The 27,796-nt window shown below is 39.4% G+C and overlaps 2 protein-coding genes across 3 annotated transcripts in view; one reads left to right on the forward strand and one right to left on the reverse strand.

Moving 5' to 3' along the window:
* The window catches only part of PSMD1 (proteasome 26S subunit, non-ATPase 1), a 76,232-nt gene that overhangs the window by 27,631 nt on the left and 20,805 nt on the right, over positions 1-27,796 (reverse strand). The window lies entirely within an intron of this gene.
* Positions 8,979-19,406, forward strand: HTR2B (5-hydroxytryptamine receptor 2B; the record flags this gene model as incomplete). The annotated part of the gene is made up of 3 exons (XM_082319560.1): positions 8,979-9,288; positions 16,238-16,438; positions 18,526-19,406. 3 exons carry the CDS (start codon positions 8,979-8,981, stop codon positions 19,404-19,406), a joined length of 1,392 nt encoding a protein of 463 aa, XP_082175686.1.

Here is a 27,796-nt window from a genome sequence, read left to right on the forward strand (position 1 = left end):
AATGTGTTTGGCGAGTATATGCTCATGAAAAAGGAAGATGGGAAACTATAAATTGCAAGTGATTTAATTACGTCTGTTTTCAAAGTGCACATCATCTGGTTATTCACTCCATCTCACTGTGTCTTGCAGCCCAGACTGGCTTTTTAATTGTCACATTCACAATCCTAAAAGCAGTCTGGCAAACCATTTACTTTGACCATAAACTGATTTCAGTCTGCAATGTACAAAGAGCCAAGAACACCTTAGTTTTAGTTTCCCGTCTTACGTTTGCTATACTGAAAGATGGAGGTTGGCGGGTAGCAGCAGTACCTGTTGTACGCAGGAAATATAGCATCATGTAGGATCATTGTCTATCAAAGCACTCAACAGCTCAAAAAGTAGAAAAACCATTATGAAGTATGCTCCAGCATTGGTTTTACTTAAATGAATACCTGAATCATAGAAAACAGAAGTAAAAAAGACCTTAAGCAATAATCTAGTTCATTCTCTTCTTTCATTGTGACTGGGGACCAAAGACATGCTGATATAACCACACACTCATACTTGAGTTATACTCTACACACAAAATCAGTTAAATTTCTACTCTAGCTGTTATCTCTTCCCATCTCAACCCTTCTCCATAGTCTCCTCCGATAACTAGTCCTAAATTCCTCTTTACACTCCTCTCTCCTGCTCCAGCTGATTGCAGACAGGCAGCACCGCCAGAGAGGCTCCAGTCCTCCTCCAGAATTGCTGAAGGGACCCGAAGGCACCCAGGTTGCAGAGGCTACCCAATGTGTCAGCAGTAATGGCAGCAGGTACCCAGATCTCCTACCTCACCCCTGCTTCCAACAGTCTGTTTCTTTATGTGTTTTCCTAAAATATCCACATGGGGAAAGAATCCCATCTACCACCACCACCTTAACAAAAATCCAAACAGCCGCAAAAAAAAAATACACACGAGAAGAACAAATACAAAGTCGCTGTAAACTTTGCCACCTCTAAGATGCAGCTGTGATGACAAATTTTAAGAAAGAGGTGAAGAGCTGGGAAATGGAATGATTCTGTCCTGCAAGCAAGCAGTGGGAGTGAAGACTATAAACTAAAAGCCACATTTAAAACTACCTGTCAGTCTCTTGCTCAAGTAACAGCTTGGATGCTGACAATGTTTTTTTAAAAATGAGCTGATGTGGAGACCAGGAATCACAAATCCTGTAATAAATGAGCCCCAGCATTCAGTTGCACAGAAGACTTCAGCTCTTGCACAAAGACTCTTAACACCTTTGTGTTTGCTTTACTTCAGCAAATGTTGAACAGGCAGATTGTGAGCCAAAGAAGAGAAAAACATCTTGTGGCAAAGATGTGATTATGCACTTTGAAGCATTAATCATTAAATTCCTGTTCAGAAAGCTGGATTTTATAGAATCATTAACTTGGACACATCTTTGTGTCTGAAGGCTCTGAAGTTCCAACACAGTTTTTATTATAAAATCAGGATTAATGTACACTAATTGATTTTGGAATTCTTAGCCAGATTTACATTATTTGTGGCCATTATTTTAAATGCTTTTATCTCAACTCTATCCATAAAACGGTCAAATGTTTTGACAGGGGGCCTTCTATAAATCCACTTTAGGAGTTACAGATACTTAAAGGGTCCCACCACTTTTCCCAGTAACGCAGTCTTCTCAAACCCGCAATCGTCAAAAAGTGTTGTCCCACGTAACAGAGAACTAGAAGGCAGAACCACAAATGGGTTGAGGAAGTCAGAGCCTTGTAAAAACGCTTAATAGAGGAATAGGACTTCAGTACACAAGAGCACTGTTGGCATCAATGCTTAAGCAATAACATTTGCTTGCTCGCTTTATGGGTGAGACGCTTTAAAGTCCTACACACAGTTGCCAAAGGTTAGCCCATATAAACCCAAACCCACACTTAATAACATTCATAAAATTAAAAACAATTCTGTCAAGTGATCAAAATTAAAAAGCCCTCACAAGCAGTTACAGGCTGCAATCGTGCTCCCGTGGCATTACTTCCAACTGGCAATCCAGCTGGGGAATATGTTTAAAACACGACCACATTCTCCTCCCCCTGGCCCGAGGCTTTCACCCTTCATTTCGAGCACAGCCACGCGAGCTGCTGACTTGGCAGTCAGCACAGCGGAGGGGCAGGCCCGCTGCTGACGGAGGAAGTTCCCACGTCACTGGTACCAAGCCCCACGCAGGTTCCCAAACAAAGTCCACCCCTCTGGCTCCCTGCTGGAGACCTCCACCGCTCCGTTGTGCTGATGGCTGAATCAATGTGGTTATTGAGTAGAAACCTCTGATGGGAGAGGGAGAGAAGTGACAAAGTGTGAGAAAGCTTAAAAGCAGTACTAAAAGATAAATGGTTTATCAGAAGTCACACTCAACAACAGGCTACTCCTAGTCAGTCCTAATACGGACATCTGTCATTACCTCAAGTTCAACATAGAAGATAACATCACATGAAATACCAGGATAACACCTGGAGATTTAGGGGGCAAAAGTTTCATCTCCAGACACAGTTCCCCCCCACCTCTTCAAAGTCATAGTAAAAATTCTAAATCTGGAGTACACTTGATATATTGTGAGGACAGAAGCAACATACAATAGTCCTCTAGTCTGACCTTCCCATAACAGAGTCCAGTAATTTAATCTAAAAATTCCTGCATTAAAGCCTAAGGCATGTCTCTAAACTGGGTTGTGTATCTTAGAAAGATAGGCAATGTCTATTTTTAAACCAAATTATCTTTAATGCACTGGTTCCTTCCTTTTTTCCTAACACTGGTTTTGCTCAAGCAGTTTGCTTTTGCAATTACATTTTACTACAACAGCAAAACGACGACAAAAGAATGACCTGATTATTTCCTTCATTTTCATCTGAAAATTGCTCAACTGCTCCTACATAAGGCATCAAAACAGACGTCAGTGAACCCAGACCCATATACAAAAAAACAACATCGCAACTAGCTTCAACCTTGTTCTCTGTTACCAGGAAACTAAATGAATCAAGAAGCCAAAAAAGGCTAAAAGTTTCTTCTATAGGACTTCAGCACAGTAGCCAGCTACAGCTTTGCTTCCACCCTACACCAGGGTAAGTCCTACTGCTGTGATATATGGGCTGCAGGTGAAGGACTTCCTCCAAGACCCAGTTTGGTTTGTTTCAGAAGTCATTAACAAAACCGTAAAGAAAAATAAAGATGCCCCAAAACAGCAATAAGAGATTCTCAGCAAAACATAATAGCTAGCATTTTATTAGTTTTACTCACCAACTGGTTGCTCTCAAAACCTCCGTGAGAAACAAATACCCTACGTGGCTAATTTTGAATCTTCCCTGAAACCAGAACCAGAGAGAACATAAAGGAGCTGCCTAACTCCTGCTCAATGTCCTTAGCCTTAGCCTCAACTTGGATCTCATTCCTGGGGATGTTCGTCTCCTGGATATAATTGAAGTGACATTTATAGGCATATAATATATATATATAAAAGCTGATACTTAGCTTGTAAGCCCCTAGAATTTCTGAGAAACCAAAGACAGTTTTGGATTCTTTACTACTTCCAAAGAGGGAGGAAAGAAAGTTCTTCTTAAGCCTCCAGTGCAACAAATTCACAAAATAAACCCCAGGATGTCAACTGTTACTAACACAGACTAATATGACAAAACCACCAGAACAGATCAGCTGGACAGGGAAGGTGGTCAGTTCTGCTTTCAATCCACGACGTTGACCATGGAAGGTTCTCCATAGTTTGGAGAGAACCCTGAAATTCTATTTCCTTTTCACCACAAAACATTTCTTACAGCAGCGTTATTAGGAATCTGTAAGGAACCTAAACTGGGTTTTTTTCTGAAGGTAATTACAACTGCAACATCTGCAGATACTGTAATTCTTCGTAGGCTTTGCCTACAAGAGCCTTATTGGGCTACTGAAAGTTGAGGAACACTGTTAGGTACATCGACTCTGTTTAACAATCCACTTTAATCTTTTTTTCCAAGAGGCATGCAACAACCCCACAAGACAAATTAAAAACTCAGATTGCCATATCTTGAAGCATATTCCACTTAGTTTCTTAGATCACAGCCCAGTTAGAATCACATCCAAATACCTTTGCGCAGTTTATCTCCAATTCCGTAAATTGCATATCTTGAAGGTTGCAGGACTATTGCCATTTCTCTTTACATTTCAGCAATATTTAGACATGAAACATGTATATGTATATAAGGTAGCATCAATAAGTAAATAAACAGAATATTGAAAATAAACCATCACATCTTGTGATTGAGACTAAAAATGGAAGCCTCTGAAGCATCACTAACACACACTTATTTTTTTAGTCTAAATATTTAAGGACTTTACAACTCAGTAAAAAATGAAATGTCAGAGAATTAAAGAACAATGTCAAATATATCTTTTAAATTCCTCATTAAGTCTCCCCAGTCATATTTCAAAAGATTCTAAATATTTATGACTTTCTAAACTATTGGACATGAATTAATCATTTGAGAGAGAACTATTTCCACAAGTTGCTTTGGCAGTGCGGTGACAGATAAAAAACAGAAAGGCTTCATTTCCTCCATGAATGAGTTAATAAAGGAGGAATGCAGATATCTAATTGCACAATTTGCAGTCATTTCTGAAGGGGGTGTGTATAGCAGAGGGGGGAAAACATAGATGGAAAACGCGCAGAGAAAAATGCAACAAACGGACATATTTCGGTGTAGACTAAGCATGGGTGTAAACCCCGTCTCCTTCTCTCTCGACAAAAAGGATCCGAGCTATTCCCGTGCCAGGAATTTCCTGCAACTCTCTCATGCGCAACACAGCCTCCTTCTCCACAATGTTTTTCTCTGAAATGCCTCCTGGTTGCCTAAGCAAGACTTGCTAAAGAATGAGAACTTCTAGGAGGCCTCCCACTGTCAGGAGAATGAGGCTGAGTGTTCAGCAGGTGAACTTGAGGGATACGCACCGATTGAACAACACTGTCACCAGCGTCAGCTCACATCTAATGTAGACGTGGCTCCATTCAAATAAAATAGTATTGGCAATTTGAAAACAGAAATAACAGCAAGGGGTGGGAAAAAAATAATATCTATGTATGGTTCAAATATTCCAGTTACGGTGGACTATGAGTGGGGTCTAGCAAGATTTAAGATTTAGCATCATTAACACAGGAGAGGAGCTGGACATGGGGGCAGGACAGAAGCCTGCACAAAAAGCCTGGCCAGAAGCACGCAGTGAAGAACCCACCGCAGATCTGTAATAGATATACAGGAAGATGTGTTTCTCAGAAATGATTCAAACCTGGGAAAGTTCAAAAAACATCACAAAAGACAGATAAGTTTTCTAGCCATCTGAAATGAAAAAACGCACCAAGCAGGGATACATGCTATGCAAGCCTACATGCAACCAAACTAGTATCATCTTCCTCTGCAAGTTCCTAAGAAAACTCTGTTTTCATCTGTATTTAAAAAAATCATTTCCTTTTCAATTAGATACGAATGCGTTTACACAGCTTTCATCAGAGCAATCTGCAGGCAACAGTACAGGCTTCAGCTGGTGCTTCATCACAGTGCCTCCTCCCTCCCAATTTATTTAATTTAGCCATTCTAGTGGCTAAAGAGATTATTTTGGTCATATAAATGACATTATAACATCCACTGAGGCATTCCAGAGAAGTGGGAACACTTGATTTTCACTTTGACCAAAACAACTCAACTCTTTACTGCAGTAGCCAGCAGTGGTGCTTCTCAGATGGTAAGGTCTGTGAAGAAAATTTGTAAGAGGTAATACAGAACTCTCAAGTTGACAAAATTACACATCTATAACTCTGATACTTCCCCCACGCTGAAGTAATTGAGGGATAGTATCTACTGTGCTGGGAAAGAGAAAATGTGAAAAGTAAAAAACAAACCAACAAACCCCCTCTTTCAAGATAATGCTCCAGCTCCAACACAGGCTTGCACCAGTAACTGATGCTGATGATTAGCAGATGGTTCTGATAGATATATTGTCTGTTTTTTTTCCCCCCAGAAGTTTTAATTCTGTTCCTTAAATTCAGAGATGTGACATGAAGATCTGCATGTGGCATACACCCACAAGTAGACCACTGAACTCAAAGGATTAATCTAGCTTTTACTATACATTGGTGGTTTTACTCCGGAACAATTTTTTTTTCCATTTATGATGCAGACATACCGCCAATAACTTCATCTCCAGAAAGCGGTAATAATTCCAGCCACCTTTCAACAAGGAAAAAAAAGAGCTCAAGTGTCAATGATGAAGGAAAACAAGCTTCATCCGTACAATCAGAAAGAGTGAACACTGGCTGTGTTTAAGCCAATGGAAATTTTGGTAAAGATTTGATGTACAGTTAGATTAATGCCAGGAGAGCCTTCAACATTTATAAAATAAAACAGAAGTTGATTAGACATAGTTGAGCTTAAGGAAAACTGAATCCAAATGCTCATTAGCCCAACACAGCGTTGTCCTGTCTCGATTTCTGCTTTTCGCATGTTTTCGTGTGCTCTGCTCTCTCAGTACTGTCAGGGGTGACAATGGGGAGGCGGTCAGAGAAGGAAACAGAACTACCATAGCTGGATTAATCTTTATTTCCTAATATACACTTTTCTGAAGAATAAAGATATCAAAAGTCAATTGCAAATGCATATAACATGGAATCTTACCAAAGGCTTCCTTTAAACAGGAAAAATAAGGAACAAGTGAAAACTACTTTGCTGGAAATTCTATTGTATGATTTGAACACACTAAATCAAGTATTTAAATAAATTTCTGGCTGCAGCTTTCTCTTTTTGGCCCCAAAGTAGTTGTAACCGAAAGATATGAATGCCTTTAAAAAAAATAAAAACAACATTGATTCACAGTTCACTGAGGACCCGATTCCCAGCTCAAGCCTGGTGAGCACCAGCAATTCACGGAATGTAATGGCCGGTGACATACAGGGGGCCAGACCATGATTTCGTGTTCTCTTCCAGCCTTAAACTCACCACTCTGTTACACACTTGTCCAGCTAATGTCCTTGGAAGTGAACTCTATTTCCATTTTAATGTAGAACTATAAGACGATGTTAGAGACCATACACACATCTGACTGAAAGTTGGAAGGTAACAAAAGAGAACACTCATAATAATAAAAAGCAGCTGCATGAAGAAAGATTTAAAGTAACAGCGCACACACTTAAGACAGTATGCTAGATAATACTTTTATAAAATTAGTCAAGAAAAAAATTGGAGTGTTTACAGGGCAGCAGAACTTTTTAGGGTTAACTGTGCTTCCGTCCAGAGAGCCAGCGAGCGCGCAGGCATACGCACGCTACGGTGCATATAGCTACCATATTGTAGCGTGGAGGGTCGTTTACAGGATCTGCACATCCTGATGCAGCTACACGGAGCATTCAGTACTGGAGCACTGAATCAATTAACCTTCTCTGGCTCTTTTCCAGCCAAACCCCCACTCATTTACTTCCCTGCTTTTCAAGCACTGGAGCTGGATACACTGGAATGAGTCAATCAACAAACAAGGGCAGCAGCAGACTGAGAGCTTTGCTAACGAACAAAGAGAAAACTGCACATAGACTCTGCTAATCAGTTAAGTAAAATCATGCAAAGAATGGAAGAGAAAGGACAGCAAAAAAAGAACACAACCTTATTTCTGTCTTTTTTTAAATGTGGCAAGAATGATTCTTCTCCTCCATTCAAGAGCTGGAGAAAATACCTGAGTAAGAAATACAGTTTTCCCAAAACAGAAATTCTTAATCTTGGTGTTAGAAGAAACATAAGTGCTAAACAAAAGCACACAAAATTATAAAAACCAAAACCATAACTTGTTTTCCAGAAAGTAGTGAAAAAAAATCTTATCTTAAAATCCACCATGTGATGAAAAAGAAAATTACAAAGGATCTTCCTGGATGCAAAGTGAACTCTACTAAAACGCAAGAGAAAGAGGTAAGGCTTTCTTCACCTGAAAATTGCAACACATCGAATCTTCTCAGTAACTGAGCATTTGTTCAGCTGAACGCGGTGACAGCTGTTTTAGTCTCTGCTTGAAGGGGGAAATGTAAGCGTTAAGTCTTCAGCAGAGTTGAGAGAGAAAGAGAGAGAGAGAGAAAAGGCTGTGCTTAATAAAAGCCCTGCTCAGATTACAAAAACAAGCGGTTTACTCACCCCCCCCCTCCAAGTAATGGGTAAATTTAGATGTCTCAGTTCCATAAATCTTTACGGTCCCCTTGAGACTGTCACCAGTGTTTTATTGTCTACAGCTTCCTGACCCTCACCTGATAAATAAGGAGCTGTAGACGTTAAAACGGAAACCTCATACATAATTTCTGAAGTTATTTTTGGGGTGACCCTCTGTGGAGAAATGGGATTCTTAATAAGGGGAAATATGGGAACTGCCGTCTGCCTACGCACACGCTGCTGGAGACTAGACACTCGGGAGAGGAGGAGTTGCATACACACAACGTGAGCATCTGCCTTTGCATCAGTTTGTACTTATAAAGAGCAAATCTACGTACACTGTATCTAAAGGGAGCCATTTGGCATCCAAATTCATCTATCGCTTTTTACTGCTGTAGGGAAAAAAGAGGAAAAAAAAAAAAAGGCAAGCCAATGCATTGCTTACTTTTCACAGCTATTGAATTGTCTCCTATGATCTTCTGAAACCTGAGCCTCGCCATAAAGGGGAGACCAGACCACTGAACCCTACCAACCAGAGATGGACACAAGACAGGACTTTAATTTTTAAGACCTAATTGCGCTCAGCAAGGCACAGGATAAAAAAATTGCATACCAGCTCAGACATGGTTACAGTATCTCAAAATAGCAGATGACCAGTTTACCATACTGACCATGCTGGCCTTTCTTCAGGACTATCCTGGACCAGAGAGGAACAGTGAACTCTTGCATCGTACACAATTCCTGCGCAAAATACAGCTCCTGGATACATTCTGCTGGACACAAAAATGTCCTATCCTTTACACTTCTTGAACAGGTCTGGAGTTGGCAATGGATCTTTGTCGCCTCTCTCAGTAACAGGAGAACCCAAGCAGGACTACCCAAGTGACGAACAAGGAAACAAAGTGCGTTGGGCAGCTTTACTGATCCTCCTGGTGATCATCCCCACCATTGGGGGGAACATACTTGTCATACTGGCGGTGTCTCTGGAGAAAAAGTTGCAATATGCTACCAACTACTTTTTGACGTCCTTGGCGGTGGCAGATTTGCTCGTGGGTCTGTTTGTGATGCCGATTGCCCTTCTCATGATATTATTTGGTAAGTACAGCGCGTTTGTTTCATCAGGCTAGCGTACGGGGTGCAATTTGGGGAGGTCTCATTTAAACAGAAAAACCATTTGCTTTCCACCATTACAATTTTAAAAATCACTTGGATCCCAGTGCTGCTAAATCTTCTCTCCCTCTCACCTTAATATAGCTTAATGTCTTTATGGGAACTATACCCACTGTGGATATTCTCTGCTTTGAAACAAACCATTCAAAAATCACCCGAGACTTAGAACTGATAGTAAATTGGAGCTGGACATGGGAAATCACATTTTGTACAGTGTAATATTATTTTTAAAAACATCAGCACAATGTTGGTATCTGTTCTATTGGATATTACACTAATTGGAGGCAGTCTTCTCTTAAAAAAAGGTGAAATGAAGACTAGGTATCTGTTCAGTACACTGAACATGTTTTTAACTTTCTAGGAGTCAGGCACCTGCTTTTACCTCAGTATTGACTCCAAGCTCCATGAGCAGTCAGAGATGGTCCCTGGGACCATCGGTGACAACAAACTTTACCAGTATCGGTTTCAGAGAAACCGATTTTCTCCCACCCTGGGGGAAGCGGCAGGTTCGTAAAGCATCCCAAAGAATTAACTCATCTGTCAAGCCACGGAAGCATCAGTCTGTGTACCTAATGTCTGAGACTCAGATTTACCATTTAGTCTGGTTCATATGGAATAAAATAGGTATTTTTTTACATGAACATACCTTGGGTGTGACACTTTCTTTCTGATTAGTCATTACAGAACAAGCATGACTTTTTCATATTCTCTCATGCCTAGCTTTATTTCAGATATTGCTTTTGACAACTAATCAGAGGCAGCTCCATGTGAAAGTCTCTCTCTTTTACTCCTAAGGTTTCTTTAAGAATACATTTTAAAAGGTCTATTTTTGTATCACACAAATGGAAAAAAAAAAATCAATGAGATGGGTTTTTCAATAAACTTACAGATTTACACAACTGTCTTTAAGGTATAGATACCACTGGGCCCTAGATAAAGAAAGGCTGCAGGAGTTCATTTTTTCCTCTGCTAGATCTCTAAGAGTTGCCTGAGCAACAAGCAAACACAATCATAAACTTTATTTCAGAAAGGCCCTCAGTAGCTTTTGTTTGCTGCAGAAGACTGGTATCACTTTATTAACAAATGTCTTTATTCACTAAATGCCTTGAGACTGAATTTCTGTATACTGAAGACTGCTTCTCCCTAAAGAGAAGTATGAATTGGAGGTCAGAATTCAGTGCTGAGATCATAAAACAGTTTATAAAAAGAAAAATGAACGTACATGACCGGGACAGTGATTTCTAACTTGAAAAGAACACAGTCACTTATAAAGACCCTTGGTATGTCATGTATGTGCACGTGTGTGGAGGCAAGAAACAGATATGTACATACATACCTACACACAGATACTGTAACTGCTTAGTTCCTGCCAAAGGCCTCATTAATAATAAAAATAAAACTATTCACCATAAAAGGTACTAGTATTGGACTAGCAATCAATACAAAGGGAAGGCAAGTTCTGGATTTTCTGGAGTTGTTTTTTGGTGCTGGTAGAGTTTTTTTGTTTTGGAATTTTTTGAATTATTTTCATTTTGCTAGACTAGTAAATCTTTTCTTTTTAACTTTATAAAGAGACTACTGCTCCTTAATCTCTCAATCAATCCAGTGCTAAACCCTGGTTACAACAGTTTAAAGCATGTTAGGAATCTTAATTTAAAAGTCAAAAGTATCTTTCATGTTGCAGGAAGCTTACAAGAAACTAGCAAAATTAGTTATAATTAACTAAGTAAGACTGCGACCAGCCTTTCACATCGCAGTGGTTAAAACTGACATTTCTTGCATACAAGTCTCTCTTTGGCAGCCAACCAGAAAAACTGCTTTGCCTCTTCACCGACTGGGAGAAGATGCTGAGGTGTTTATAGAAGTTCAAAGCATGAGCAAAACATGAGGAGTTACTGGAATGAAGCTAGAACAGGCATTTAAATACACGATAAGTCTAAATCTTGAACCTACATTAGCCAGATAACTACTTGAACACGGAATAACCATTGATAGCCAGAGAGCCACTTAAATCCAGCCTCCTGGCACCTCCACACAGGAATGTTTCCATAATAATGAAATAGCTGGGTGCAGCTTCTAGATATGGAATACAAATATTATGCTTCCGATTTGGGACTGATATCTAATTATGTGGAGGGTATTTGAGGGAAAAGGTGCGAACTAAAGTGCAGTCACATTAAATTATCCTGACTGTAAAAAACTAATGTGTCACACAGCGTTCAAACTCAAAACCTACTACAGAGATTGGCTCCGTGCCCTGATGGTATGCTTACAGAAAAATCTTCAGAAACAGACTGTCTCTGTAATAAAGAGCCGCTCCTTTTAAAAATAAATCAATCAATCTGTAACTCACTCACAGGTATAATACCATAAGCAGCAGATTATTTGTTCTCAGCAGAGCGATCAAAACGTACTCTGGTACAAATACACACTGCAATTTTAATTTAAGAGTGCGAGTGTCAGAATATACAAACAGTTCATTGCTTTTATTGCTTGCTAAATTCTTCTCATTTCTTCCAAAAGGAGGAGGGCATGTTACGAAGTAATTGCATTCTCCAAAATCTAGCTTTCAAAAGAGTTATCCAAATTTCTAACACTCAGAACTATTGAAGGAAAGCAAAAACGTTGGTGTTCATCGGATAGTGAAATTAGAAATAAACCTTGAGAGATCCTCTCATTTGGAAAGCCTGCAGCAGGAAGAAGTCTGTTGTCCACGGCTTGGTGGGCAATGGGTTACCTGGAGACCGTGCACGTACTATCTTTTAAAATACATTCTCTATTTCTGATATTTATCCACTTAAAAATCAGAAGGTAATGCTGATCGTCCTAGGCTGCAAACCATTATTTTAAAAATCTATCACAAGCAATCGCCATCTTAATCTTCCCCCACTACTGATGACAAACCACAGCAAATCTTCCCTTCTTGCTTGTGCAAGCTACCAGAGAAAACTACTTTAGTTGAGAGCTACTTTCCAAAATCTCAAATCTAAAGATAAGACAACAAAGGTTTATTCCTCACAAAGCAATTCTAATAAAAAAAAAAAAAAATTACTTCGGCTAAATTAAAAAAACTACATGACAGTGAACAACTACTGTTGAAGCTATAATTGTAGTAGAGGAATAAAGGCAGGCAGCCACGGGGGTGAAGCAGCAAGACAGCCTGGAAAAGCCAGGCCTAAGCAGTCCATGAAGCTGAATACTGACACGGGGGCAAACGCCACACGCGCAGGCTACAGGCACACGCACACCGATTTGAAGATTGAAGCCTAGGCTTAAGTCAGCTAGCGATTAAAAATATCCAATTTCCATCTCAGTAAAAGCATCGTTATCTAACGGCAACAAAACCCTTTACAGGCAACACATTTCAGCAGCCCGTGTAGCAGAAGAACAAACAGTTTCCAAGTCTATTTAAAGACCTCTCTTAATCATGCTTATACATGTACACAAGCAGTGCTTTCTCCCAAGCTTTCATAAAACCTTTTGGCTTATAGCAAGAGCAGCTCTTCTATACCGTACTTTGTTTTAAGGATTACACATTCCCAAGGTATTTCTTATAAATAAAGCTTTTGTTAAATAAATATTAATCAAGGGTAGGCAGTTGTGGTAAAAGCTCATTTTACTGTTCTTCAGGTGCAAGACAAATCTTAAAGCATATATTTGATCTTGTATTGACTCAAAATAAGGAAAATAATCTGCAACAGCAGCACTGCTGCAGTGCTGGGAGGATCTGAGGCAAGGTTTGTAGGAAGGAGGAACATTTTTATCTTACACCACCCAACAGTTGGAGAAACCAGACAAGTTTTCAGGTGGGCACGTTTGTCAAGTAACCTAGGCATTTAAAAAAAAAAAATTAAAAAATCCAATCCACTAGCTTGTTTAAATCAGCATTTCAGCTCCCAAGGATAAAGAAGGTGGAGAATCCCAGTCAGCCCAGTAAATGCTCTAGTCTGCTCCAACGGTGTGGATCTATACTAGGAGAATCAGAACTTCTAACGACCCAAACCAAGCATGACCTGCTAACGGCTTCATATCACGGCTTGGCAGGACATATTTCACCTTCAGTCTGAATTATAAAGCAGGACAACAAACAAGCAGGTCACCACCATGTTCAAGGGTCAGAGATGCTTTCTGAGTCCTGAGGGGAAATAAATATTCCATCTTTCCCCTACTCCCAAACTAACAGAATAGGCCAACAGTGATACATGCCACCACCACTAGGAAAGCACAAAATCTCAGCCCAGAGCAGTCCCTCCAACACTAGGCACAGAGCTTAACACAGGTATAACCAACAAATCAAAACAAGTAAAAGCAAAATACACCATAGTACGAATCCTAGACAACTATGTGACTCTTCTGGACTTTAAGGTATCAGTTTCACAATATTTGTTTTGTTTAAATAATAACCATATTCAATTCTTATCAGCTACTGCATTTAAAGTCTACTCTGATTTTGTTTGGATAAAAAACATCATCTCATACACACAAATATAATAGTACATAATGCTATAATCATGAATGTGATAACTTACTGCCTTCTGCACCCAGTTCAAAACAATACAAAAATAAAGACAAGACAAAGCTTTCTCTGTTCAGTTGTACTTACGAACTAACAAAAGCTCTTACAACTCATAAAAACGTACAAGGTTGCTTTGCGTAAGACAGCTGTTTAAATGCATCTATATTTAAAAGAAGGAAAAGAGCTTTTTGTTGCAAAATATTTGAGGGTTTTCTTCTGCAAAGAGTAAATTAGCTACAAAAGGAAAGAATTTATGACACTGCAATTCTCCAGAAAGCAAAGCAGTTATAATCCAGGGAGTGGCATGTAAGTACTCTCCAATGGAAGTATTAGCTGCTCACTTGAAATCCAGCTGTGTTACCTGCCATCCTTCAAGATGCAGAATACACCCTCCATTGTTCACGTTTTATCTAAACTAATCCTTCATCACAGAGTCAAAAGTAGTAGCATTATTTTTCTGGAGTGAGCAAAAACATTTAAAACCCATCAAATAAGTTATTTCTCTTAACTGTTTTTTCTCGCTTTTTTTTTTTTTTTTTTTTTTTTTTTTACAGCTGGTTACATGAGCCACAAGACATTTTGGTTTTCCTTTTTCTTTTTTCTTCAGAAAGACACCATACCTTACTGCCAGCTGGAAGTGTAGATAGAAAAATTTAATATGAGTAATCATTTCACCATGTACTAATTACAACTTTCTCATACCTGTCTGACAGAATAATTTTTTGAAGCATAATTTCAACCATGATATCTATTTTAGGAAATATGCAGCTAGATACTAAAATTTACTGGTTAATGATTTGAAAATAGACCTCCTCTCTCCCTTCTGCCTCACTGCCTACATCACCCTCACCTGGAGTCCACTGCTTTGGGGACGGGTGAGGTTCGCTTCAGGGCTCCATCCATCCGCTCTCTTTGTTTAACAGGCGAAGTTTCCCAACATAGGTAAGAGCACAGACAAGTACGTGCTATGTCTGACTTTATAAAATTTTCCGTCCTCTGGAGTTTATAATTCAAGCCAAGGCAGCACCATTATCATTTCTATCTATCAGTCATATTACGAAAAATTGTTTTAATCTCAAACTACTGCAACATTACCACATTGATAAGACTGGGCATTACAGCAGTCCAGCTCATTTGGCATTTTGAGCACACAGATCTATTTATTCAGAGCAAGGAGATTAAAACCAACCTGATTTATTAGAAACGTTGTTGTTTTTTTTTTTTTCTTAATTGTGATTCAACGAAGAAATAATTTCTCTGGTAATACTATTAATGTGCCTACCGATTGAGTACAGCTGAATTTTATAAGGAAGGAGAATATATTTAGTAGATCAACTTCTACCAGTAGAAACAGAAAAAACTTCTGCGTTCACACATTCTTTCCTAGCGCTACAGAACATTCTTATAGACATACAACAGTGAGGCGCACCTCAGATTGAACACTTAGCACTGGACTATAATACAAACTACTTGTGAGTGAAAATAAAGCAGTTAAGAAAAAAAATAATCAGAGTTTAATTAAAGTTCATTCGGTTTGGTATTGTAAACATTGGTGGGTAGACCCAGCTCTCAAAAACACAAGCCTTTTGGAAAGTTGAACACTACAAAACCTTTATCTTGGACACAATGCAGTTGACAGACCCTATGTTCGTTATGAAGATTAACATGAAAGACAGATAACTACTGTAAGAAACAGGATGCCAGACTGAAAATCCAAACCATCGCTCTTGGGGAAAGGGGGGGGGGGGGGCGCGGGAAAAGACACGCACGAAAGCCCTTCAGTTTTTATAAAATCATTGCTGAGACAGAAGAGCCCTGCTTTGCCACATCAGTGCTCAACTGTATCTGGTCAAATGACACAGTAAACTAATTTTAAAACTGTGTGCACTAGATTCTTCAAGATCACCACTAAGATTCAACCATGGTTCTGCAGTGATTGACTAATACATTGGTTACGACCCATTATCTCCTCCATTTAATACAACCTTGAATCATAGAACTACCAAGGAGACATAGCTGAAAATAATCATTTAACAGCAGGGCGCAAGGACCAAGCAGTCATGGCCTATTTTTTAAAAACTTTTTTATCCAGAGTCCTTGCCACAAAGAGCTTATGATCTAAAAAGGACAAAAAGACAGGGAAAGGCTTATGATACACAAACAACCTGATCAATATGATGCAGCAACCATGCCAATTAGGGGCTAACTGAAACCCAAGACAGAATCCAGCTGAGGCAGTGGCAAAGCTCGGTTCCTGTAGTATTATGAACTTCTCAAAGGTACTGATGCTGAGGGAAAACGACACACTGAAAACTCTCAAAAAGCTTAGATTCTAATGAGTTTTCTCTTCTCTTTCAGACAATGCCTGGCCTTTTCCAACTGCCTTGTGTCCTATCTGGCTCTTCCTTGACGTCCTCTTTTCCACAGCTTCCATCATGCACCTCTGTGCCATCTCACTAGACCGCTATATTGCGATTAAAAAGCCAATCCAGGCTAGTCAGTACAATTCGTGGGCTACAACAATCATCAAAATCATCGTGGTCTGGCTCATTTCAATAGGTATGCAAGACTCGGAGACTAGAAAAGGAATGCAGAAGCTTTTCATGTCCAAAACAATAGGTGAAAGCTGGGCAAAAGGGAAAATTTGGCCAAGTACTATTACTTAGCAGACCCTAACACCTGGGCTGGCCTAAGTCCACATCTTGGATCATACATAGCTACATCATAAAATCTGCCTGAACCGCTGCTCCTCATCAGGCTTACCAGGAAGGGCAAGGATTGAGTAGGGATAATCATCACTCTTCTTCACGATCCTAAAAATCCAAAAATCAGAAGGCAATATCTGCATGCATAACATGTCTCCTGGGAAAGCAAGATTTCATGTTCCTGTGGTAGTATATTCAGTCCCAAACACAATTTTAAGCCTTGAGCAGATGCTGCTAAAATCTGTGCCTTGCAATTGTCTCATGAAGCAAGTAAAAAAAGGTTAATTACTTACATCAAAGATTGAAAGATAAATGAGTGGCTGGTGACATTCACACTGAAGACTGAGATGCACTGGCAATATAGCATATAGAAAGGCTAACTTCTAAGCAAAAAAAAAAACAAAAACAAAAACAAAAACAAAACAACCCAAAAAACCCACCTGAACAGCTTATATAAAGGATGCCAATGTATAATCTTTTATGATATTAGCGCCTCTGTGATGTGCATGTGGCACCTCACCTGTCTTTAATGCTTAAAAAAAATAAATCTGTTAAATGAGCTAAGGAGGAGAAAACATTTAGTTCAAATAACTTAATGCGCACTGCAGGCAGCCATAGGCATAGTGCTGTAGGTTCTGTGTGCAAGAGAAGGAACAAAATGATTCTGGATTATTAAGGCCAATGATGCACAGGAGAATGGGTACATCACCTTCTTGGCTGAGGCATACATGCCAAAACCCAAAAATTCCAACTTGAAAAAAAATTCTGGAAGAGCTGTGATGACAGGAGAAAAGATGCTATCTCTATTTAATCACAAAAAAAGGAAACTGTTAGCATGACAAGACACACACAAGTTGACCTTTTAATGCCTGATTTATTGTTATTAATCAGTGCTGTACTTTTTCATTTCTTTTTTATCTAACACAAAAGTACTCTGCAGCTGAGCCAGTGTTCTCCAAATCAAAGGTTAATTTGGTTCAATCCTCATTTTAAGTGTTTCCTGTATCTGAAGGTGTGCCTCTCATTAAGAAAGGGATCAAGTGGCTGAAAGGTAAATCATTTTGCTCTTGCTGCCTTCTACCAACTTCAGTAAGCAGAGTAGCAGAGGAATACAGTAAATCCCTAGATCTCATTAAGTGGTATCAGAAAACATAGCACAAATACCCTTCACCAGACAGCAAGGAACCTGTTGTTTTTGTTGTAATGTCAGACTGCTGGCAAATGAAGCACTGACTGTAATTTAGTGGTTATAAAAAAATCATTTAAAAGACAAGACTGCTAACTTTTTTTTTTTTAAACGAGTGGTGAATTACAGAGCTAGCTAGCCTCATTTAAACACTCTTAAATATGCAAGAGACTTTAAACAACAAATCCATCTCAAACACACACTGCATAATTCTGGCATCTATTTAACTACTTGTATATATAAAAGAGTCAAGCAAGGTGAAAAAAATCAGCTGTCTGTATCCAGTCACTTGATGTGGTTAAGATAAGAGGGAAAGACAAGTTTTATGTATTTACAGAACCACCCTTCAAAAAGTGCAAAGGTTACCCTGGGGGGCGGGGGGAAAGCAGATGGCATTAGGGAAACACATTTCACTGGAGGAAAAGCCATGCTAATTCTAACAACTAGAGTCAAAGCAATTCGTGTGTTTTACACTTGAGAAGCTGGCAACTTTATACTGCTTCCTCAGTCACTAAGGGTTAGGCCCAATCTCCTTAGAGAGGGCACTCTGTTAAAGCTGAGCTTGCCAAGTCTTACAAAGTTCTATTTGCCTCATTACCCACGTGATGCTCTCAACAACTCACGTTCTCTCCGTCACCCTGTGCCTGCTCCAGAGCTCAGGAACCACCTTTCTTTAGAGACCCTGAGGCTTCGGGCCCAAAAAAGAGATTGCAAGCGATTACCATATGCTGAAGTACTTGATTTTTCTCCTGTAGGCATTGCTATTCCGATCCCTATCAGAGGCATTGAAGATGGAAATGGCAACTCTACAAACATCACGTGTGTCCTGATGCCTGATCGTTTCCATGACTTCATTCTGTACGGATCAGTGGCTGCGTTCTTCATTCCCCTCACTATCATGATAGTCACTTACTTTCTCACAATCCAAGTGCTACGCAAGAAGGCCTACTTGATCAACAAGCCACCTCAGCGTTTCACTTGGTCAACAGTGTCCACAGTATTTCAGCGTGACACAACACCTGCCTCCTCACCAGAAAAGGTGGCCATGCTAAATGGCTCCAGAAAGGACAAGACTTTGTCCAATGACATGCCTATCTGCAGAACATCTACGATTGGGAGGAAGTCCATGCAAACGATAACGAACGAACAAAGGGCGTCAAAAGTTCTGGGGATTGTATTTTTTCTTTTCTTGTTGATGTGGTGCCCATTCTTCATAACGAACATAAGTTCAGTTCTGTGCAACTCCTGCAACCAGGAGGTTTTTCAAAAGCTTATGGAGATATTTGTTTGGATAGGATATGTATCCTCAGGAGTGAACCCCCTTGTCTATACACTCTTCAACAAAACATTTAGGGAGGCTTTCAGCAAGTATATCACTTGCAACTATCGGACCACAAAGCCTATCAAGGCCCTTCGGAAGCACTCCAGCAGAATCTCTTTCAGAAGCTCTGTGGCAGAAAATTCCAAGCTCTTTGTCATGCATGGGATGAGAAATGGGATTAACCCCATTATGTACCAGAGCCCAATGAGGCTGAGGAGCTCACCCATCCAAGCGTCATCGGCCATTCTGCTGGATACATTGCTGCTCACAGAGAATGAAGTTGATAAAACAGAAGAACAAGTCAGCTACGTATAGTGGAATGGCAGCTATGTCCGTATCATAGTATTACTGTATGTATTATTCTAGGTAACTGTGCTATAAGAGTGTATAAATACTATTGTTTTTGTTATTTATGCAAGCAATATCTTATAAATTTATATTAATTCCTCTCCTCCAAAGTCTCCTCTACTTTAACCCCAACCCCATGGTGGCAACCACAACTTCATTCCATGATAAATGACTAATGCAGAACTGTAGCCTACAGGAAGAGGGAAATAAATAAAAGCTAAACCAGTCTGAGTATCTGACTTCAGTTCTCATCATCTTCAGTCTCTTCAAAGTACATTTTTATAAGAAAAGCATCTCTGTACAAACACTTTAACATTCATTCTGGGAAGAAGACAGAACACTGTAGGCTGATGCTCTGCGATGAATTTAGCAGGGGGATACAAGCTTGCTGGTTTCAATTTAAATCCACCTTTACTCTGTGTAAAGAAAACAGCACACAAGCTCACTGCATTGCCTCCTACAGATACGTTCCTCTGCTGAGACTGCATATCCAAGTACCAGCTTTCCTTGTTCTCTGAGGGTTTGTGTATCACAAGCAGAATCACTCATTCCAGAGACCAAAAGGTGTACGTCCCCATTCCACAAAGGGTAAAACCCGTTCTTAGCAGGGTCAGAAAAAATTCCATGTGCTGAAATGATCCCTTTATGGTTTTACTGTAGGGGTGGGTAGAATCTCTTATCCACCTGAATTTCATCTCCGTTACTCTCACATACACATAAGCCTGGTATTGTCAGAGTTGTCACAGAAAACTGCCCTTTGTTCTTTTCCTACTAAGAAAATGAGAACATTTAACCAAAATAGGACAATAGCACATCAATAACCATGAGTAAAACAAGACAGGCAGTGCCTGGAACACCCCTTTAATTTACATGAACAAACTTCCTTGTGTATGACCATTGGAACTTCAGTGAAAGCCTTCCCTCATCCCATATAGCTCACACAAAGTAGAAAAATCACAGACAGAATAGGTATTTCACTTGAAAATAAGAGCAAGTGTTTAAGAGACAGCAGAGACAACAGTACTGTCTAGACTTGCACACATTCGCAGTTTAGCTTAGCTCAAAATAATTTCATTGGACTAACGGCATAAGACTACAGGTCCCAATCTGCACTCTCTCAAACATGCTCAAGCCTTCCATCAGAGCACAAAATTCATAGAAAGAATCGCTCCTCACCATCCGTAAAAGCTACCAGAGTCTATCGCCTGGGAAATCAGGAGCTTCTGACAGCTCCAGACCATTTCTCTTTGGGAAAGGAAATTGGATTTCCCCAAAGTACTGGAGTTCTTACAGTAAGCAGGCAGCTCAACATTTTTTTTTTTTCAATAGTTTCCATTTACAGTAAAATTTTCAGCTTGGGCTTTGTTTTCATTTTTAATGTTTTCAGAACTCTTCAGTTACACACTAAAATTATGTACAGCAAAAGGCTTAGGTTTTTTCATGCACAGAACAGAAAGTACTAAAGATAACATATCCTTCCAACATTTATTTATATATATTTAATTTAAAACATATGCAAGTTCGAAACAGAACCTAATGTAACAACTGCCAGAGAATTCCAGGAGAAAGTATTAAAAATATTTCTGTGGTACTTACAGTAATTTGTCTCCTTCCTCCCCTTTTTGGTGACAGACACTAGCCACTTAAGTTAGAATAAGCTCTAACTGCTCCTACTCCTCTTTCGTTAATCAAATTTTGATTTGTTTAAGAGGATCCCGTAGTTAAAAGCCAGAATTGATGGATTGCTATAGCTGTGAAAGATGCCTACATCTAAAAAGTATTTGAGAATCAAAAGCCTTTAATAAGACAGATTATTTCGAAGCTTAAGGAAGGAGGGAGTAGGAATAAAACAAACCCCAAAACCCCCAAAACTTCCAGGTACATAGCAGAAAACATCAGACACTAGTGTCTCATTTAACCTAAAGCAGGCACTCTGGAACCAGGTAAAAGTGCAATCATGTCCACGCACCGAGTGATCACCACAAAAAAATTAAAAGAATCATTTGCAATTCAGGAACCAGCCTTCACGAGGAATAACACCACGAGGCAAACGGGCACAGCACTGCTCTTGAGGGGTTATTTCCCAGCAGCCAGAGAGCAAGAAGCAGTCACCTTTGAAAACTCTCTTGCTACTTAAATAAATCCATGCCGATTAAACAAAACCCATTCATACAGCAGGCAGCAATCATCTACTTTCAGCAACAACTTAAAATTTTCCCTTTCCAGCAGGAACACCACAGCTGGCTCACAGCATCTGGAAGGAGCAAGAGGTAACTTAGTTCTCTTCTGTCTGACCCGGTCCTTCTACAACTGTCAGTCTGCAACGAGCAATGACACGAGGCATAATTTGCCGTAAGTGTCCCACAGAGAACGATTCTGAGGCCTCTTCGTAATCAGTGGTCAGACTCCACCAGCAGGAAACAATCCTGAAAAAAGTCTCACCCAGCAAAGATGTATTTTGTCAAACCAGCATATAGATTTCTCAATTTTAGTAACCTTAAATAGAAGCTCAACATGTTCCAGTGACTGCATTTAGTCAGCAACAATAAACCTCAATCAAAAGGACTAGTGACTAATCAAAAATCCAGTCTTCCTACAGAGAAAGGAAATTTCTCCATGGACAGAAACACATCATCAAGAAAACATGCACATTCCATTTAACACACTAAGCGTAAAAAGAAATTCCTTGTCCACTGACAAAGCAAACAAGCTAAGAATTCAGATAACAGTCTTGAAAAGCATAAGGACAGAGGGAGAAGTAAGAGAAGATGCAGAACTATGAAACAAAAAGACAACATAATGGACAACAGAGATCTTGTTTTAGCAACTGTATCTACAAGAACAGATTTGAACAAAGACACTACCTTCATTAGCAAGATGTGATTGAAAAGAAGAGTCACTGCAAGCTACTGTAAGAAAGCACAAGTTTGTTGTATGGTAACGAAGGACAACACTGCTCGTGTAGTACTGAGAAGCGAGACAGGAGGCTCAGGACTACATCCACGAGCATCATCCTTAAGTAACAGAAATATATAAAAAATATTTTTACATGCTGGCTGTGAAGTGAGAGTATTTTTATAGCTTCCAGCTTCCTTCATAAAGATAGCAGCCTAAATAATAATGGATGAAAGGTTTGCAGTCACTTGCTAGCAGAACACAAGACCTTTTTACAGGAGAAAGGGGTCACGCATTTCCCATTTAACAAAACAATACAAGATATTCCCTTCTCTGGAGTGAAATGCTCTCATTCTTTCAGAATCTGTCCCATGCCAAACCAACGACCTGGCCAGCTCTATGGCCTCTATATATTACATAAAAGAACAACTTACACAGTTACCTAGTTCAACTTTCCTCATTACCACAGAAACTTTTAACTGGCATATTTCATTTCTTTTTAAACTACTAGAGAAGCAAGACAGACAAAGTCAAAGCTGATTTGCGACATACAAGCACTATGGGAAGAAATACATTTTAGAAGAACAATGGACAAGTATGGGGAGTTTTGTTGTTTAATTATTTAAAATACATTAGGAGATATTCAGTCAATGTTCTGGCTGCCTATCTAATTAAAAATTACAGCAGACATGGACATAAGGACTACCTATAAATATATCCACCCCAACAGTCATGAAGAGAGGAAAATAATGGAGTTTGAAGCCTAACAGAATGAGTGCCTTGAAATGCAAATAAAGGCAATACCTTAAAAAAACCCAAACAAAACAACAAAAAAAACCACAGACAAAACCAAGAAAATACAAACAAACAAAATCCCAACCTTTAAGCCACCCTAAGACACAGAGAAGCAAGAAATTCAGCTAGTCTCAACTGTGGAGATATAAAACACATTTCATGAAACCAGTCCCAAACCATCTGGGGTTCTATAAGCTGCAAGCCTTTAGTTCGGATTCTATCAGAAAACTTTTAGGCAGCCAGAAAAATTTATTCATCACTTATCTTGTATTCTCCAAGTGTAAAACTCTTCCGAATCTCATCACACCTGGCCATACTAGCATCAATTTTCAAATGCATCAAAATAGTTAAAAAATCCAGCGTTAAGCAGAAGTCAAGGCACTGAGAAGAGACTGATGCTATAAAACTGTTCACTAGCATAAAAGATGCACGCTGATTTTTTTTTTTTATGGCGCTTCATAGAAAATGTCATTTTCCTACACCATTTTCTTATTGTGGAAAAATCCACAGCACTGCAAGCTGGTATGAGAAAGCAAAAGCATTACTCCTCTAAATCTTTTTCTAGGCTGTCATATGTAACGTCAGCCTTAAAAGGTAAAGTAATGCAAGCACAGTGAACCTGGTAAAGGCATACTGAACAACCTGGGACACCAGAGCCCAAAGAGGCAGGATGCTCGCCAGAGCTCTTCTGGCTCTTTGCCTTGCAAGCTGGAGCCAGGAGTCCCAGAGTTCTGGCCAGTTCTCAAGACTGATTTAATATCACCATGAAGCATTAGATTTCTTTCATCAAATTGATAAAGATGCCTACATACAACTGCTAAGAAGCACTCCTTTGTTTCACTTCCCCTTTGGCTCTCTACATAGTCATCAACATGGCAAAAACAAAAGTCAGGAGAGAAGTAACTTCCATATTTTTGCTTTGGCATTTGACACCATGGTGTTTACTGTCAGCGTCCGTTCCCATGAGACACACTTTTCTCCAGTTGCAAAGAAAGACTTTTGCCCTGCAGAACAGATTAATTTCTAAATTCATTTTTAAATGGGAAGCTAGTTATGAAAATAGGAAAGATGGCTCATCAAAATGTCCATTTTTACTCTTATTTTAATAATTCATGTCAAACCCTATTTGTCTAGCCACATCTAAGATTCCTTGCATCCAGATATCGATGTCCTTTCTAACCTCTGCAAAACAGCATCATCCTCTTAAAAACTGGGAGCTTCTTGCTCTCTGAAGGATCCTATTTACAAATGCTCTAGACAGGTGACAGCAACTCATTTTCAAATTCATTAAACCTTGCACAACAAATGAGCCGTTTATCCTGCAAGATGCACATCAATATTCCCTAATAAAATCCAACAGGAAGTTTTTGCTGTAAAAAAATAATTCATCAATTTCATTTAATGGCTCAAAGAATCTCAGCATTTTTTATGACTTAATTTGAAACTTCAGTTGCTGAACAGTAGTTTTAAAGCAAATTCAAGGTTTTGGTCAGGCAATCAATTTAGTTACAAATCGCGCTGCTTAAAATGTTTAGCTACTCAGTTAAAAAGCCTTAGTGTGTATAATCTGAGAAACTGAAAATATTTTTCTGGAATTAGAGGTGTGGAGGGGAACATACTAGCCTGGCTTCTCTCCCTCTTCTCATGCACGCTGTGATTTAGTGATCTGAAAATCTTTCTATATAAGCTTATAGGCTTATTATAGGCACTATAGGCAGTATTTTTAGGCCCTAAGGAGCAAGTGACTTCCTGAAGGAATACCTTTGAGTTTTCAGCAGGGTATAAGCTAGGCTAAAGAAACTATCTCAGATTTAAACCAATCATATTAATTTACTCATCTGTGTAAAGATTCCAGTTTACAGTAGGAAGTTAAAACACTTGCTGAGGTTTTCAAAAGCTCTCAAGTGATATAAGGCTCTGAGCCCTGTTTTCCAAAGTAAGTAAAATCTCATGCATACAAATAGTCTAGAACAAAAATAAAACAATAGCAGGGAAAGAACGCAAGATGTCATAGTGTATCATTTGGAACAATGAAGGTATTTGTGCAATCTGATTGTACAGCTACAATTTTCATTAGAAGTTAGATTAGTTTTGCCAGAGATGCCCAGGGACTTCTCCAATGCACTACAGTTTGGTCGGTGAAGACACACAGCTCTGTTTCCAGTTTCAGACCTGCAGATGAAGGCATTTTCAAATCCAAAAAGACTTCAGTGAAAGTCTAAGGCTTCTTCTGATTATACTAAGAAGATAATAAGATTTCTGTTACTATTAACCTTTCACTGAAAGGGACCCTCATTCTCCTCCCCCAGGAAGACTGAATAAGACAAAATGGGTTGGAGGGTAAACAAAACTCTTTTAATCTTTCCTACCTAAGAACTAACAAGCAGGTATGTTTCACTGAATTCCTCTTCTTCACAATTAATGCACTGAAAAAGTCACTGGTACGGATCATGTTAGAGTGACTGTTAGCCTCATACTCAATTACGCAAAACCTCTGCCATTTGCCTATGGGATAAAGGTAGGCTGTAGGAGTTAAAGAAAACAAACCGCCCCAGTCTTCCTGGAACAAAATCCAAGTATCTGATCTGTGTTTGCTTTAAAACAAATATATTGCCTTAAAATATCAAAGGCTATGTAAACACAAAGAATACAAAAGCAGGAAACATTACTATTTTGCTTGCATCATCCTAAAATGAAGAACTGAACGTAAGCCATGCAGAGTTCTCCATGTTTGGGTAGCCGACACTTATCAGCCGAGACTACATCTTCCTTTTGGGACTCTCTAGAGGCTGCATTGTTCCCTCTCCTGCCCTTAGCTTTTTCCCAACAATACTGCACCAAGGCAGAAGCAGCATCCCACAACTGAAGTCCTGCTTCCCCATGGCTCTTATTCCCCTGGACTTAACAACTGCTATGAGAGCATTAAACCTTTTCAGTTCAGGCTTTCAAGCACTGCTGCATCCCACACTGAAGCCTTCTCCCTAACCAGATTTGTTATATCTATATCATCTACCTCCTCATTTCATACATAAAGTGTTTAGATACGCTGCAGCATTGCTCTAACATATAACAATATAAAAATAAAGCTGACTACATAAACCAATCACATCTCACTCTGCAATATAAAGATCAGTTCATGATCTAAAGTGGTAAAAATTAAGATAAAAATAATTCTTTCCATTTTTAGAAAGTAAAACACTTTAAATTTATCGTGTTTTCCATCTCATCATAATAGTCTTAAAAAAAGAAAGAGGCTGACCAGAAATCACAAGCACCTTAAATGCTGTTTTCCAGCAGCCCTGATAAATATTTCATAAACCACTTTAGTAGAAAGAAGGACTAATATACAAACATCAACAACAAGGTAAGTTTGCCATCTGTGATCACTGGCAGAAGTATCAGGACTGGGAGAACAGAGACACGTACAGCACCCAAGTCAATACATCACTTCTCTTCTTGCTATTTCACAATACAGCTTCTTGTACAGCCCTGCATCCGCACTACAATCTCCAAACATCTCAAGCTTTATTCATCCCTCTGTACCATTTTACAACAACATTTTACTTAAAAGTGTCTCCTGCAAGAGGTGGCCATTTTGAAAAAGAGAGAAGATGTAAAAAGTCTCAGGTTTTTATTCTGTACTATTTTGCCTGTCTTGCTAGTTGTGAAGAGGAAGAAAGGAGGAGATAGTTTTGAAACAATTCTCTTGCACCAGAGCATTTTCTGATAATTTAATATAGTGGCATGAAAACGATCAGTCGCAAAATACATAACTGGTGCCTAATTTTTGTAAGGCACTAAGCCAATAGGGAAAAAAGCCATACCAAGTCCTATAGTCAACAAGCTGTGCTTTCGATCCCCAGTCTGCAGACCTGCGGACTGCTTCTAAACAGTCAGCAAAACCAGAATCAACGGCGGCGGCGGCAGCACTGCTGGCCAACAAGCTTCAATTCTACATACGTGGCCCCCTGGAAAGCTTTAGGGAGTCCAAGAGTAGAACAAGGAAGTTAGTTTTGTGCTGTATGAACAGGACCCCGCAACGTACTCTGCGGCTCAAGCAGTATGATTGCTACTGCTCTGCTCCCTAAAGCGACTTGCCTGCAGACGTTCACGCAGCCAGGCAAGCGTGCATCCAACATCCAAGTGTGTAACTGCTACAGCAGCATTGATCTCTGCTCCCTGAATCCCTTCAAAACTCTTGCATCATAGCTGATGTTCTGAGCAATGCATTGAGTCCATCAAGTGTTCCTTACGTGGCTTACCCTCAAAGTACCACAGGATTTGCTGAGCAAATACAGCTAGTGATCCTGTCGCAGAAGCAAGAATTTCACCAACTTCTCACCTTTGCTCCAGGCAACAAAGACGCTTTGGAAAAGAACGTAGGAAGAAAACTCCTGAACATTGCTGAAAGTGCATTTTAACATTAAGTTATCTGAGAAGATAAAAGGTATTGGAGTTACAAAAAAACCCAACTGATACTAATATAAAGAGAGCCATAACTACAGACTGTTTTCACTTGATATGTTAAGGAATATAGAAATTCTCTTAAGGAATGATATGCCAAGGAAAGTACTGAATGATGTAACTGGGTAATTTGATGTCTTTCGTAACACACCAGAAAATTTAATCTTGCAATTCTTAGGCAAAACTTAACCTAGACTGGAACA

This window comes from Platalea leucorodia (genome assembly GCF_965183815.1).
Source record: "Platalea leucorodia genome assembly, chromosome: 8".
NCBI lineage: Eukaryota > Metazoa > Chordata > Aves > Pelecaniformes > Threskiornithidae > Platalea > Platalea leucorodia.